Genomic DNA, 15683 nt, shown 5'->3' with positions numbered 1-15683 from the left:
GTTGCCTCAAAAGATAACATGAATTTCTCCTGCAAGTTGAGTCAAGCAGCAGCCTTTTTTTTGCTTGCTACAACCAGCGCCAATACATGTTATCTCTAAATGAGCGCAGCAAGGAGAGGCACGGCGCTTTAGCGTACTGCTACCGGTTTGTCCTGACTTGTTGATTTCGGCGAGAAACGGCACACGTGCCGAAGACCACAGCAATATTAGCCTTGATAACGATGGATGTTAAGAAACATACGGCCTACATTCTTCCGCAGCTGCGTAGCTGTTCGAGCAGACCTTGGTGAGGCAACGGAACGCGGTCAAAGATGCCTCCGAGTGGAAGGCGGTATACGCTTGACGGGTTCTCGCCAATGCTCGACTGGAAGCCCCTGGACTTCGTCGAGCCTCTTCCAGAATACAGGGTATGCAGCGCTTGCGGACTGGTGCGCAACTTGACAGCTTTGCTGCCCTGCATGCACGCGCTTTGCGACGCTTGCTACGAGCGGAGTGCTAAGGACGGCGTACACACCTGCCCACGTGACGGACGCCGCTTTGAAGACCAGGACGTTGGCTGGGAGGACTTCCCACCTGACGAGCTGCTGACAAGAATGGTGAGCAATGCATGGAGGAAAGCAGATGGCTCCTGCGTTTAACTTGAGGGGAAAAAATGAAGCGTGTAAAAGACGGCCTCAAACACACCGCTAACTTCCAACAATGATTTATTGCATAAAGAAAGGGTGGTTTTTGTACCGTTGTATCACAGTTCTACCATCAGTACACTGCGCTAGAAAAGTATGCCACCCGCGTACGCAAGCTGCTTTGGCAACACCGTCACAGAAGGGCTGCTTACATTGTGATTTTTTATAAGTGTACTCCGTTTAGCCTCAATTACTTCACGTGTAAACCGATTTTTGTACAATTTTGAAACCGCGCATTTTTTGAGAAGGGGTATGCAATGACAGACGCGGCAGGGGGCTGACAGAAGTTAGAGCTGTGTGTCTTTCTGAGTGTTTGCCTTTTTTGCGGTTCCTTTTTTTCCCTGAATCATGATCCAACCTGTACAAGCATCTACCCGTCTGGTTTCACTTAAGTTTTCGCTTTTCCCACAGAAAGGTAACAAACCTTGCTTGTGCTGTCTTACCACTTTTTCTTTATTTCTTAATTGCTCGTCCCTAAGGATCAATTCTGTGAGATCAGATGGAGGATTTTGCTCCTGACGTGATGTCTGATGCTCTCGCTGTAAAACAAGGAATTGCGACTATGGAGCGATGAAGTGGGCGCTGACCATCGATTTGATGCAGGAACCAAGGTTTAATTTGTTGCTGAATCTACTCCTAAAAACACTCTTACCGACGATAATGCGCTTTCAGGCGTGTTCTACGCATTCCCTGACTCTAACGCGCTAACAGCTATTTAACTATTACATCGAATGATCGAGCTATAGCTATTCTTGCTGATCTATCACGTGAATGTTTTTTAAACGACATGCTCTGGATTCGATTGAAATATCAGGTCCTCTCAATGGCCAAACCAACGGAACGATTATGGTCAGATTAGGCTGGACATTTTGATCGAAATTGAAGGAGGTCAGATTTCGGGGGCTGGCTGGGTCAAATTTTTTGGAGTGACCTTAGTCAAATTTGGAGATTACCATCGTAATGTCCACAGTGAAATTGTATGGGCATCGATTTTTGTCCGAATCGAAGAAGGTTTATATTTTGGGGTTGGCCAAACTTGGAATAGCATCGCATCGAGCGCATTCAAATTACCCTGGACCACGTGCCCTGGATATCGATTTTGGTCCAAATTGATAAAGGTCAAATATCAGAGATGGGGTCAGCTAAATTTTGGGGTTGGGATGGGCAATATTTTGGAAACGACCGGGGTTTAATTTGTAGCCAACATCGCATTGGCCATAGCCAAAGTTTGCTTTGGCTTCTGACAGAAGGCTGTTGCTGTGAGATCACTAAGCACAAAGGTCACTTCAGTGTTACATACGCACACCGTTCTGAAACTAGTTTTGAACTGAGTATACCTATAGCTCCAATGTTCGCAACTTCCGCTGCTATGCCATTCGGCAGATCTCATGCTTCGGCATAGAAGGTCAGGTAGTCCATCGCCACAATGTTGCAGCTGTTTACGGAGAACGATTGCGGTAAAAAGCCAGGGAGATCCACCCCTATCAGCTAGAAGAACCTTGACGACGGATAAGTCTTGTTCAGTAGTCCTACTGGCCCGATCGGTGGCGGCCTTTGTTGCTGACAGTCTCCACAAGCTTCAGCATAACTAGCTACATACGTTGATAAGCAGGACGGATAATATTTACCTTGAATTTCGTTTTTCCTTTTCAAGGATCAGTTCAATGGGTTGCAAATACTTGGTAGCAGCGATCGTTTTCGGTGTTTTTCATGCGCTACGCATGGCACGGCACTGAGTAACTGTACAGATTGCTTCCCGTCATATCTACTCGGACTATGCGCATGTGCACATGGGTCATATAAGAAGGCGGATTACCATGTCTGCAAAATCTCCCAATAGTTAAGTTACTTTATTTTATGGGCTTTAACGTCCCAAAGACCGCAGCGGTGGTCTATTCGTTTGAGCATCCGCCTCGCATGCGGGAGGTGCGGGGTTCGATCCCCAGTGCCGCCGGGTACCCACCGTTTATACAAAGGGTACAAGCTTCCCTGTGGCCTGGTGCTTGTCTTATTTAGGGTGAAATACTTGGGCAATGGGTCTTTGACCCCACCTCGAATAGAAGCAAATACCTTGTTACATGCGCTTTTTGGCCACGAGTGCCCTTGGGCCAATCCATCATCATCATTAACGTCCCAGAGTAACTGAGGTTGTGAGGGACTCTGCAGTGGAGGGCTTCTGAAAATTTCGACCACATGGGATCCTTTAACGTGGACTATATCGTACAGCTCCCAGTAGGAGATCTTTCGTTTCAGTCAAGATTTCCTTTCTGTAACCTGTACTGTGTAGAGAGAGGCATTCTTGACCATGTTGACGTCTTGCTAAAGACTGTACTCGAAGAAGCTCACCAGCGTCAAAAGCTCGTATCCCTGATTTCAGCCGCGATTAAGAGATGTCGCTTTCATGAACTATAAGTTTGCGTATGTTCTTTCAGGTGAAGTGCTGGAATGAAGAAAACGGTTGCCCTGACGTGATGATGGCTGCACATATATACACGCACTTGCAGAGTGAATGCAATCACCACTCAACTTGCTGCCCCGTGTGCTCAGCCAGGGTACTTTGCGAGGACGTCTGCGCGCACCTGAAGTACGGCTGTGGCGTCACGGCAATGCCTCCTGCATCGAAATTGGATGCGCAGTCGCGCTGCATGGACGATGCAGTTACTTTGACGTCGTTTCAAGGAGTGTTGGAGAGTGTTGTGGAAGAAATCAAGACGTTTGTTGGACGTTTAAGCAGCGATGCAAAGGTTCAATGTGAGCGACTCGGCAAACTCTCTCGTATCATATATGTCTTAACAGAATCAGTAGAAGAAAAACTTAGCCATAGAGAAGGCGTTTTGGGCGATACACTTCAAGAAGCATCCAATACTATAGATCAGGAAAACGTTACTGATAGTCCTTCTCAGGAAATCCCGGGGATAATGAAGGGAGCCAAAAAGCAGTTGGCAGAGCCGTTTGAAGGAAGCCATGATAGCTTGACGAAAGGCATGCGGGAGATTGCAGTGGCTACTGAAAAAGCTAGAGAATGTTTATTTTCGAACCTTGATCAACTATTTAAGCTCTTGGAGAGTGCAAGCAGGTCATTTGAAGATATTGCATCTCGGTGGAGAAACATCTCTAGTCAGCACAGCAACGTTCTGGCACAAGTGTTTCCGTGTAATGAAGAACCCAAAAACGAAAGTGGTCAGGAAATGATGAAAGGATCACACCAACCTCGGGGACTACCTAATTTAGGTGTGTCCTTTCACGAGTTTAGTGTAAAAGGTATCAGATCCCTTGCAGAGAACGCGCGCAAGGCTGGCTTTGTATCCTACGGCAATCAGCGAATCTACCTACGCGGCTACTGCGTCACCCCTCGTTTCTGTATCATTCAAACCGATGAAGTAGCAGCACTCCACATTGGGATCCAGTTACACAAGGGTGAAAAGGACGACTATGTTCAGTGGCCTTTTCGGCAAACGATTAAGATGACTGCCTTACATCCAAGTGGATGCAATGAAGCTGCAATAGAGGTGAAAGAATTCGGCAATTCATCCGTTATGCAGAGGCCTTCACAGTCAAACGTTCCGTGCTACTACCTCAGCCTTTCCTTCAACCTAAAAAATTTGGTCAATGATGGATATGTAAATGATAACCAGCTTCGCCTGAGGTTTGAACTACTTCCATGATTTGATCTCGGCGGCGATAGTCGTCCTCCCAGGATCTGCATGCGTACTCAGCGACAGTGTTTAATGCTTTTTACCATGTCCCGCAAATTTTTTATATCCTGCTTGCTTTCTTATGAACTTTTTTATGCACAGTACATTTTCTTTTCTTTTCCTACACTAAGGAAAATGTGTTTCAAGTCCTTTCAGTATACGAGTAGGCGCTGCAATTTTAAACGCTGCTTTAGTGACTAACAAATGAGAAAATGTTTTGTACAATAAAGATCATTTTGTTCTCCAGCAAAAGCTTTGAGAGGAATTTCTGCAGCACCATCCGCCTTGCAGCTGATGTCGATTAAGACGAATAAAGTGAGGCACTCTCGTCGCCAGTGGTAGAAAATGTAAACTGCTATGGTAGAATTGCTTCGAAGCCCATACGTTCAAAACATGGCAGTTTGTGGAGCAGAGCCAGCGTAATCTTCGACTTGAGTTGACAACCAAACAATGTCGTCATAACTAAAAGAAAAAGCATGCCACCGAACTGTAAGCGAAATAAAATGATGGAACGCATCGACATTCAGCGGGACACACGGCACAAATACGAAGAAGGAAGACGGTTGTGCTGACTAACAAAGCAATTTTTAGATAGCGATGAATTTAAATGTGCTTACAATTAAAGAGGCGCACCCATTTCCTCTTAATTACAGACAGCTACAGTCTCATGAGACTAACACTGGTTTGAGCGCTTGTTGGAACACCCGGGAAGAATGAACACGACAGAATACGAAGAAGTAATACTGCAGATGGCAGGAGATCATTTAATAACTAAAAACAACAACACACAATTGACTCTGAATAGCGCAACAAGGGGTTGCTGAACTAGCCTTCAAAACAGGTTTTATGACGCAGACGTGTGCACTGTGAAAAGCTGGTTTCTTGCTGTAAATAAATAGTACAAATGAGCTGTTAAAATTTTGGCCTACCTTTTAGAGCATGCAGAGGACGTATATTTTCAATGATGTGATCAAACGCTAGGCAGACCAGATGGAACATTATCAAGCGTTCACATAATGAGGAAGCAAGATTAGTTAAGCAAGATAAGATAAAAAGTAAGACAAGCAAGTAAGATTTCTTCAAATGTTTTATTTTTTGCCACTGCATTGCCAACTGTGTATGGGTGCTGAGGCCTTCGTCAGGCAAGTCAGCCTTTTGCCTCAGTTCCTCTTTCCATGGAAAGAAATACATCGAATTGAATTGAATTGAAATAAAATTGCGAAATTCTGATAGCGTGAATGGTATTAGAAAATGCATACTTTCAAACAAACACTTGCTCCAAGAAAACACCCACGAAGAACTCATCGCAACACCTGATGTCATCAATTACTGCTCTGTGCCTTATGCACAAGAATCGCGCCTCAATGTCGAAATTCCGCAATGGGAGTACACCATGACACGCGACGTACAACATACTTTTCTCTGATCAAGGCTAATAAAGCAGTGAAAAGGGTAGTATGACGTCAAAAGTATAGGTAGGAAACTGGGCTTGTACAAATACTTTGGCAGTCAACTTTCCCGAGCTAAGTAGCATGAACGCTGATTTGGTTTGGTTTATTGGGGTTTAACGTCCCAAAGCGACTGAGACTATGAGAGACGCCGTATTGAAGGGCTCCGGAAATTTCGACCACCTGGGGTTCTTTAACGTGCACAGGCCCAAGCTATGGTAAAGTGACTGAGCGATCATATGGCTATGATCATTCGGTACCTGACCTTGACTTTTGACATGAGCTAGTGGAGACTATGCTTCACAGAGCTTTCGCTCGTATAACTAATTTCAAGCCACGTTGAACACAAACAGTTTTCTATATTGCGTCTGATATTCATCCCGCTAATGTGAAGATTAAGTATATTAGATGCAATATTGTGTGCGAATTGCAGCGCGAATAAAGTGATTTCATTCCTTCACTTTCTTCCAAGGGTTCATTGCTAAAGCTTAAAAAGGAACCTGCCCGTCCTGATCAGCGCATCAGTGTACAGCATGGCGCTGGCAGTGTGAATTCTACAACACAGGCAAATCTTTCTTCGTGTGCTGAAGCTCCTGGGGTGAGTTTACGGGAGGTGTTTCACAGCGATGTTACTTATGTCGTAAATATTTCTGCACTAAAGTTGTGCCCAAGACACTCTTCGCTTTATAGTGAGCACCGATATTTAATTAAATTCATATTAAACCTGTTCGTTTTGAGTAAATGTGGCCAGGTTTTTTCTCATAAGCTCTGGCTAGACTAAATCACGAACATTCATTTTGCCTTTGTTTTGCGGCTCCAGAGCGAAATTGATCTTTTCTTTCTGTCCCTTGAACAATAACGCGCTGGTCGTCTGAATGAACACCAACCAACTCGCCCAGTGTAGCGCACAGGAGCTGTCATTGGTTTGGCTAGGCGGGAACACTGCGTGTGGCGGGTGCGTACTGCTAACAGGCATACATCTTCGCTAATACGTCCCCAGTGTGCTAAATATGTCTAATGTGACAAATAGAGTAACGTCTGGAAAAATGCTTGCGTTTCGAGTGACTGAGAGTGCACACGCTAATGTTGCGGTGACTACATTAATTCATACTGCATACGCTGAGAACAGCCGGCGCGCATAGGACTTGGGGCGGTGGAAGACATTCAACGAGCTCTCCTGATTGGCTGAGGAGGTATCTACCTTCCATAGTGCTCCAAAAAAATTGTGAGGTGACGCATAAGTAATATCTTTTGAATATTTGAATTACTTTTGCTCGCCTTTAAGCTGCCTTTTAGCTATAAGAGACACGAAGTTGTGTGCTGATTATAGGTGGATTGAAACCAGGGTGTCGAACCGGCATTTTTTCGGGTTCGGTTCAGGTTCGGGTTCACGCCTTTCGGGTTCAGTTCCGGGTTCGGCTCCAGAGGGCCATTCCGTTCCGGTTCGAACCGGTTCGGACCGTCTCGAACCGGTTCAAACGGGTTCAAACGGGTTCAGGACAAAAAAATTATAACGCCGATGGGTTTCAGTCAATTTTGCTATGCGTTTTCTTTTTTCTTGCACATCACTGTACAAAATAAAAAATCTAAAGATTGGTTTACGAGAACATAATACTGGGCTAGTTGGTAAGGGTTCATGAAAAAGGACAAAACGAAGTCTGGAGACGACACAGACGCTTACTACCAACTGGTTGTTACCTTCTTGTAAAAGTATATGAAGGTGCAGGACACAGTGAACAATCCAAAAAACAGAAGAGCAAAGATTAAAACTAGAAAAACCATACTGTGCATGCACATTATAGTCGAGTCATGACATCTTTTTCAACGAAATTCGAAGACTATAATTCATAGTAGACGGCACTCCCCTATCTCCTGGACCTCACAAAGTTGCCAAGAAAGCCTGGCTCCTTATGAACTAAATTGATGTATGGTGAAGCAACACGCTCATCTGCTTCCATCCTGATCATAAAGGCCTCCACCATCTCCTTACAAATTCGATCAGGGTGATTAAACAGGAAATTTGTATTTCTAAGTGGATAAGCAATGAGCATTTGTTCGAACATCACAGATGGGTGAAAAAAGTAGCTGTGTCGTACAACTTGGCTTTGCATTGCAGCGAATGCTACGATTGCTTCCCCCAGTAGATAAGACAAGTGTCCTGGTTAATAACGCTGTTTGCATTTGTAGGGAGTTGGTCGAGGCCAATGGGATCAGAAAAGAAGCCGATGAGTGTTGCTTCACCATCTATCAATTTGGTAGATAAGGAGTCAGGCTTTCTTGGCGTTGTGTGAGGTCCAGGATATAGGGGAGTGACGTCTGCTGTGAGAGATACCCTTCGAATTTCGTTAAAAAACGTCAGGATGTGATGTGTATGCGCATTATGATTTTTAAGTTTTAACCTTTGTTCTGTTTTTTGGGGTTGTTGCCTGTGTCCTGCGCCTCTATATACTTATTCCAGAATAAAATAACCAGTTGTTAGTCAGCGCTGGTGTCGTCTCCCATCTTCCTTTTGTCGTGTTTACTGCTTTACATGAGCAAGAAAAAATTGTTTAATGTGAGATGTTCTCACTTTACTTATTTTATTTATTGTCCGCAGCAAAAAGACGAATTTACGGCAAGAGCCGCAAAATGAAATGAACACGAAATTAATGGAAATCGGCTATGTATATACGCTATAATCCACATTATGAGGTGTAGGACGATAAGCCGATGGATTTTGCATCTACAAGACCCTCCTGCTTCAGCAGTTTGAGAGAACCCGTAGCGCGAGTAATAGGTCTCCCTTGAAGCTTTAGTCAGTTGGGACTTTATCTACGCAGTTTATTTACGATGCACCGAAATTTCCGCCGCACGTGCCCTCTACGTTCCCGCGCACTACTGAGAAACGAAACTGTCATGTGTTGGCACGTATACATATACAGGCAGATTCCTTTTCGTCACCCCGAAACCGACTTGCCAGTCCCCCCCTCCTTTACTACATGGTAAGGAAATGTTCGAGAATCCCTCCACCGCCCATCCCCCACCCATCGAGAGCCTCGTGGGAGCACTGGCTCTCCCTAACATCCAGAACTTATCAAACATATTTTATTTAAATCACGTATTCGACATCGCCTTTGTGACTCACGTTATATATCTCGAGCCCATATAGCTCAGTAGCTTCAAAAACTCAGCTAATCGTGAGGTCTCACTATAGCAAAGTAAGGAATTTCTTTGTAATAGAATGTTTGGGACTTTTCCTTGGGCGCTATGAAAGGCGTCCTTTTCGTAACAGAATTTTTTGCGCCCTTAATAGAGTGATAAAGAGTGGTTAATCTGGCGTGCACCATTTTTCCACCAACTTGTTTCAGGCATTTATTTTCAAAACTACAAACAACCCCTTTCTGGCAGCTGTGCATGATAGGTGACTAAGTGCTGGCCTGTCTTTTCTGGACACGCTCGGTAGTGCTGATTCATTCGGTGACATTTGGTGATTCATTCGGTGAAGGGCAGATGACAAATGTTGCGATCGGGCATTACTCCCTCTACCCATACATATACAGCGTTACCTAGACTTTCTCTATACTGGTGTATTAAAGCAAAGTCAGCGGATGTACAGTGGAGCCCACATTAATTTCCGCAGATATAAAGAACGCTCGCTTATTGCGAGTGGCTGTGGTGCTACTATGAAAATATGCATAAGGGCAACGGAAATTCGTCGCAGATACAGCGAACAACTCTGGCCACCCCACTCGGTTATAGCGAACGAGGTGGCGTGGTGAACTACCCCGAGGTTGTAGAGGTCGTCCTTCCGCTAAGCACGCAGATGAAATAGCGCCCATCAACCTTCACGACCCCGCCCCGGAAAGACATGTCAACCCAGAAATGGAATTAAAAGGCGGCACTGCTGTACGCAGCGCTAACCGGAAAGTCCGGCGTCCGGTAAGACTGTAAACGCTAAAAAAAGAACGGTAACGATGTGCTGTAATTTTCTATTGAAACAATAAGTAACCGCCGGCCAAACCCGCGTCGATGGCCAACGAGGGCAATCATTGCCTACGCGTTCGCCGGCTCGGCAAATCATCCCGAATGGAAGAAGCGTGGTGCGCGTGAGAAAGGGGCATCGTCGAAAGCGAAGCTACTGACCATGGTCGCGGATCAACTCACAACAGCGATTACATAATTCTGAAATCCTTGCTGGCCATGCTAGTCACGTGGTATGCATATGCATAGCATGTGCGGGCGGAGGCAGGGAGTTATGGTGGCATGCCTTATGCCGTGATCGCTGAAATCGACGCGGTCAAGTAAGGCATGAGGAGGGTCAGAGAGGTTCCAAATATTTCATGCAACAACCATAAAAAAAGCCTACAAGATAGCCGAATAGCCTAAAGCATCTGTAAACAGAGTTTTCTGTTGCGCCGCCATTAGTAGGAATCCCGCTCGAAGTCAAAGGTTAGACTATGCATACCTTTTTATTTATTCATTTTACTGCGTTAGCAGTATAGCTTGCTTTCCCAAAAATAACCGCGCTGCGTGCGTGAAGCCTCCATCCTTGATTCACACTCCTGTGCGCGTACATCAGAGCATTCACTGGTAAAAATGCACCTTCAAAAACTTTCACCCATCTCTCCACCCCTCGTCACCCACCTGTACCCGATATAGCCGAGGCAGATTGTTGTGAAGGCTCAACGTATTTAGTCGCCCAAGCGTTCTACAAAAAAAATGCCAAAAAAGCATCAGCCTGTCTTGTCAGACACTAAGAACGACAAATATGACTGCGAGAAGTAGATATAATGTAAGTCGCCAGACAGAGAATTCAAGATCGAGCAGTGCGAGAACAGCGGATGGAGCCGCGCGCTGGCAACTGGCAGCAATTATTTCTTAGAAGCAGAACGATTTCAACGAATTGGCATAATGAAATCACTTCACCGTGGTTATATTTCATCGCAGTAGCATCTTTTTGGGCGGAATCACTATCGCATGCCAGCGAGCCCGTGTATTTCCGCAGTGTCCTTTTGTGTAATCGGTATTTATTTTTTTTTCCTTGTTAGTACATCTCCCCCGTTGCCAAGAACCCGCCTTTCGTTTCTTATTTCTGTCGCGTGCAAACAAAAATATGCGGATTCTAAAAGAAAAAGAAGCTGCACCAATTTATACATCCTTCTTTTGGTTATACTAGCGCGTGTCCTGTGTCAGTCTTTCTTGTGTACGTCTTATTGCAGCGCTATTACCATTTCTGTCTCAAACTAGTAGTAATATCTCGGGTTTAACGTGTCGAGTAGACATTGGGGCTACATGACAAACGGTGTAGTGGAGGGCTCCAGATTAACGGAGACCAGCTGGCGACGTCACGCTGGTTTTTGTATTCTTGGAATCAGCAGCCGAGCTTCACAGCCATTGAGCCATTTTTTTTCTTTATTGCCCTACATACCCACCGTGAGGGGTTTTATTTAGAACTTGCTGTCTCAGACAATGAGCGCCTAGAAAAGTAAATGTTGCACTACCTACTGCGGTTGTTCAGTGGTTAGGGCGCTCGGTTATTTATTCGGTGTACCCGGGTTCGAACTCGGCTCCGGCGACCACGTTTTGTTGGAGGCGAAACGCAAAAGGCACCGTGGGCTGCGCGATGTCAGTGCACGTTAAAGGGCAACTGCGCCACTTTTTGAGAATTTCGCGATACTCAAGGATTCAAATATATAGAGGCTGTAGGTAAAGCATGCTAAGTTTTTTGCACTACCATTTAAAATAGTGACGTAATCGACAATTAAATTTTGCACTTTTCCTTAAAGCAACAGTGGAGTGCGGCGAAGTTCAATGTGATGTCACGGAAGGTATGATTTCAAATTACTGCTGCCGTCAGCCACGCCCTGCCGTGCCTCGTTGGACGCTGCCAAACTATGTTCGGCGGGCTTTGACTTCGGTAGTGTTAGTTTTTTTCTTTCAAAGGCGTTGGAAATGTACGGATATTTTCGATGACGTCATCATGCGTCCCCCCTTAGCGTTGTGCGCTGCGGAGAAGTTTGAAGGCCGTCGCAATTTTAATTGGTGATTACGTCACCGTTTCAAATGCTAGGCCAAAAGAACTTCGCATACTTTACCTGGAAGTTTAACAAATTGACCCTTTTAAGCTCGCCGATTTCTAAAACCTATGCAGTTGCCCTTTAAGGATCCCCAACTGGTAGACATTATTCCGGAGCCCACCCCTACTGCGCCTTTTTCTCTTTTTTCTTTCACTCCCACCTTCCTGCCTCTCTTATGGCGCGGTTAAGGTGTCCATCAAGAAGTGAGACAGAATGCGCCCTTCAATTCCTTTTCTCAAAAACCATCATCACAACACTGTTCGGTCCTCGCGCTAATATTTCGTCTATCTGTGGGAAATGACGCAAAGAAAATGAAGGCATTCTCAATCGGTACTAAAATGCCTATAGACACCCAGTTTTATTGCGTGTTTTCTCCTTTCAAATGACGCCATAGATATTAGAATGCATAGATCACCGTGTGGTATTCGGCTACTGCCGCTAAATAATTTAGAAAAGAATTTATTCTTCCATGCTGTTTCGGTTTCATCAACCGAATGATGGCTGTTACGTGAGTTCAACATTAGGTCACCTGAGGCACGGGAAAACTAATACAACACTGATACGTTATTTTGACCCACTGTTGCACTTAAATCAGCAGTCTTCAAGACCTATCATTACAACGAACGACGTATCAGCAGTTATATTGCCGTTTTATAGCCCCTAACGCGACCTGATTTCCACTACACGTCACACCCATCGTTATGTTGGTGAAACTGAAACAGGGCCAAGAAGAAATTCAAATATAAATTATTTATTATGTGTTGGTGAATACCACGCGGTGCTCCATGTACAGCAACATCTAACGCATTGTTTGAAAGAAGAAAGCCCGCAAGCAAAAGTTTGGTGTCTATAGTACTTTATTGAGTTAGAGCAGTCCTAATACTTTGATTAAAGATTTACCCAAATATGTAAAAGGGCAGGAGTACTAACTGAAAATTTCACATAAACCTGACGTACAGTACGGTGCATTGTTAAAGGGAACATGCGATCGCGTGTGCTCTACGCTTCACAAAGCCCTGCCGCCTGGATGCGGCGAGAATAGGCGACATCAGGCGCATGCGCGCCGACAATTCCCACAACTTCTCGGCAGGAGCGCTCCGCGAAGCGCGGAGGCCGCGATCCTGTTCCCTTTAACAGTGGACCATACTGTACAAGTGTTTAGAATTGGCGGTAGTACATTACAGAAGGGTCAATTAGGCTTCTTCCCAGGCACCACATCTCCTTTAAGTTTGTTACCGCATACACTGGGTACAATTTTCGCACTTCCCAGCGCAGACAGCTACGGGTGGGTAAATCTATGCGATAGACCATCTCATTTTGTCGGAAAACAAGACGTACGCCGGAATGCAAAAAAACTGGGGCTGAACCGGGTCCCGAACCGGTTCAGAACGGTTCCTTTGAATTGTTCCGGTTCGGGTTCAGTTCCAAGATGGCGAAAAAAATATGGGTTCGGTTCGGTTCCGGTTCCGGGCGAAAATTCGGGTTCGGTTCCGGTTTCGGGTTCGGGTTCAGTTCCGGTTCGACACCCTGATTGAAACTGACTTTTTTCTTCTTACACTCATTTCCTTGCAGGATTCCTCGCTAAATCCGAATGCGGAACCTCTCCGGCCAGGTAACCGTGGCAGCCTGCAGAGTGGCTCTGGCGTCTTGCATCTTCGAACACGGACACCTCTGTCATCTTCTACGCGAGCTAATGAGGTGAGTTTGCATATCGCTCTAGGCGATGTCTTTTCCCAGGTGCATTTTCTATTTTTAATTTCTGAAATGTGCATCTCACGTAACCAGTAGTGGTGCGCAAAGTGCTAAAAGTCCCACTTGATTCTAAATATCTGGGATTCTATTACTACAATCTGTTCTCGATGACGGTTAATGACATCTTCTTGACTTCATTGCTGTGGGCTTCCTATTTTGCGTGTTTTTCTATATGTGGGTCTCATATCCTTGCCGTTAAGCAGGAAAATGACTGTAATAGACCCGAGATTGTGCACAGATTAAAACCATAAAAAAAGATTTTTTTTCCTTTTTTTTCACTTCCTTGTATTTTCCCTCGCCAAACCCTGTAGCGGAACCTTTCCTCTCTGATCAGCGTATAAGTGTGCAGCGTGCCGTTGGCATCGTGAATTCTACAGCGCAGACACCTCGTTCTTCTTTTGATGAGGCTGCTGGGGTAAGTCTGCGCACAATCTTTAACAGTGATGTTACTTATCTATGAAATTTTTGTGCACTAAAGCTGTACCTTTGGCGCTTTTTAGTGTGCACTGATATTTCATTAAATTCCAATTAAAGCAGTTGGTCTGTGTAAATGCTGCATGGTTTGTCCTCATATGCTCTGACTTGCTTAAATCACGGCCATTGATTTTTTTATCTGTCGGCCGGCTCCGCTGATGTGATGAGTTTTTGAACCTACGTGTTTTTCTTTTTGCTGCAAATTTTGGGTAATATTCAGGAGCTGTTATAGTGCTATTGTGAAGTCTTTCTTTTGCAGTCGGACACAAGGCGGCACACCACCGGGATGGACTGCCGCTTCATGACGGTTGAGAGCCATCCCTCGGACCAGCCTGCACCGGTTAAAAGTGTGTAAATGGTGGTCTTTCCATATAGCTGCGACCTACTGAATCTTATCAAGCCATCTGACCCGTATAAGAGCTCCCAGGAATCGTCGTGGTCCCAGGAAACGAAGTGAAACATCGTGAGATTGTTTCAGCAGTGTTCTCCGCCATTTTCTTATCGTGGTAATTATGTCAAAATAAAAGCGCATTTTTTTCTCTTCAAAATCTGCTTTTGAATCACATATCTGCAGGCCATGTATGCTTGTGGACGACGCTTTGTTTGCATGGCATAGCGTAACTCAAGCAGACGTGGACACTGTGGCGGCGTCTAGCGACATGACTTCAAACCACCGCCACGCAGGTTAAAAAAAATTATTCCGAATTATTGCTTCATTTCCAGGCGCTTATTTTTCGGTGTTGTTGTCGCAAGGTGAAAAGCTGTACACCAAGAAGAATCTGTAAAGTTGAAGTACTCCATCGTTGGGTGTCTTTAGTTTTGCTACGTTGAGTTCCTGGATTCTTCGACATTAATTTTTAATATAGCAATACGGTAAGGTAATTTTAGGGCAATATTGAACGTAAATGTTCAATGATTCGATACGGATAAAAATATTTCTTTTGAAATTTCTCCATCGCTCGCATTGAGTAGCTAAGGCTGCCATGAACGTATTGGGGGGACACTTAAGCTCTGTCTTAAAGGTAAACTGCGTAGGTTTTAGAAATCAACGAGCTTAAGAGGGTCGAATGTGTGAAACTTACAGGTAAAGCATGCAAAGTCTTTTTGGGCTAGCACTTGAAATATTGAAGTAATCGCCGATTAAAAACTGGACGCCCTTCAAGCTTCTCCACAGAGCACAACACCAAGTGGGGGGTGCATTATGACGTCATCGAAGGTATCGGTACATTTCCAAAGCAGAAATGCCTACTGTGAAGGAACAAAACCAACGCCACCAAAGGCGAACCCTTCTGAGAGTTGTTAGGCACTGTCGGATGCTTCAGGGCAGCGTGTGGCTGACGGGCCCTGTCAAGCTGTCTTCTGACAAGCTTTTTCGTCCCTGTGCCCTGCATTTCTTTGTATGAAGTCCAAAATAAACCTTTTATTTGATTTGATTTGACAGCGGCAATTTGAAATCCTACCTTCCGTGACGTCACGCTGAGTTTTCCTGCACTCCTCCTGTGAACTGATGAGAAGCGCTGAATTCAATCGTCGATTACTTCACTATTTTGAATGCTAGTCCAAAAACACTTGGCA

The 15683-nt window shown here is 44.9% G+C and overlaps 1 protein-coding gene across 1 annotated transcript; it reads left to right on the top strand.

Annotated features, from left to right (window-relative positions):
* The first annotated feature begins 311 nt into the window (after positions 1 to 311).
* LOC149329766 (uncharacterized) lies at positions 312 to 14463 on the top strand. The gene is made up of 3 exons (XM_089559292.1): positions 312 to 596; positions 13455 to 13580; positions 14368 to 14463. Exons 1-3 carry the CDS (start codon positions 312 to 314, stop codon positions 14461 to 14463), a joined length of 507 nt encoding a protein of 168 aa, XP_089415418.1.
* The last annotated feature ends 1220 nt before the right edge of the window (positions 14464 to 15683 follow it).

Source organism: Amblyomma mixtum, chromosome 9, assembly GCF_055824585.1.
Source record: "Amblyomma mixtum isolate Tamu chromosome 9, ASM5582458v1, whole genome shotgun sequence".
Classification (NCBI taxonomy): Eukaryota; Metazoa; Arthropoda; class Arachnida; order Ixodida; family Ixodidae; genus Amblyomma; species Amblyomma mixtum.
Note: the sequence above shows the minus strand (reverse complement) of the source record. Positions and strands in the feature narration are given on the sequence as shown.

Excerpts from the sequence above, each read along its gene's own strand:
- LOC149329766 (XM_089559292.1), top strand. The coding sequence starts at position 312 with ATGCCTCCGAGTGGAAGGCGGTATACGCTTGACGGGTTCTCGCCAATG. Across the intron at positions 597-13,454 it reads ACGAGCTGCTGACAAGAATG|GATTCCTCGCTAAATCCGAA; the intron begins GTGAGCAATGCA and ends ATTTCCTTGCAG. Across the intron at positions 13,581-14,367 it reads CTTCTACGCGAGCTAATGAG|TCGGACACAAGGCGGCACAC; the intron begins GTGAGTTTGCAT and ends TTTCTTTTGCAG.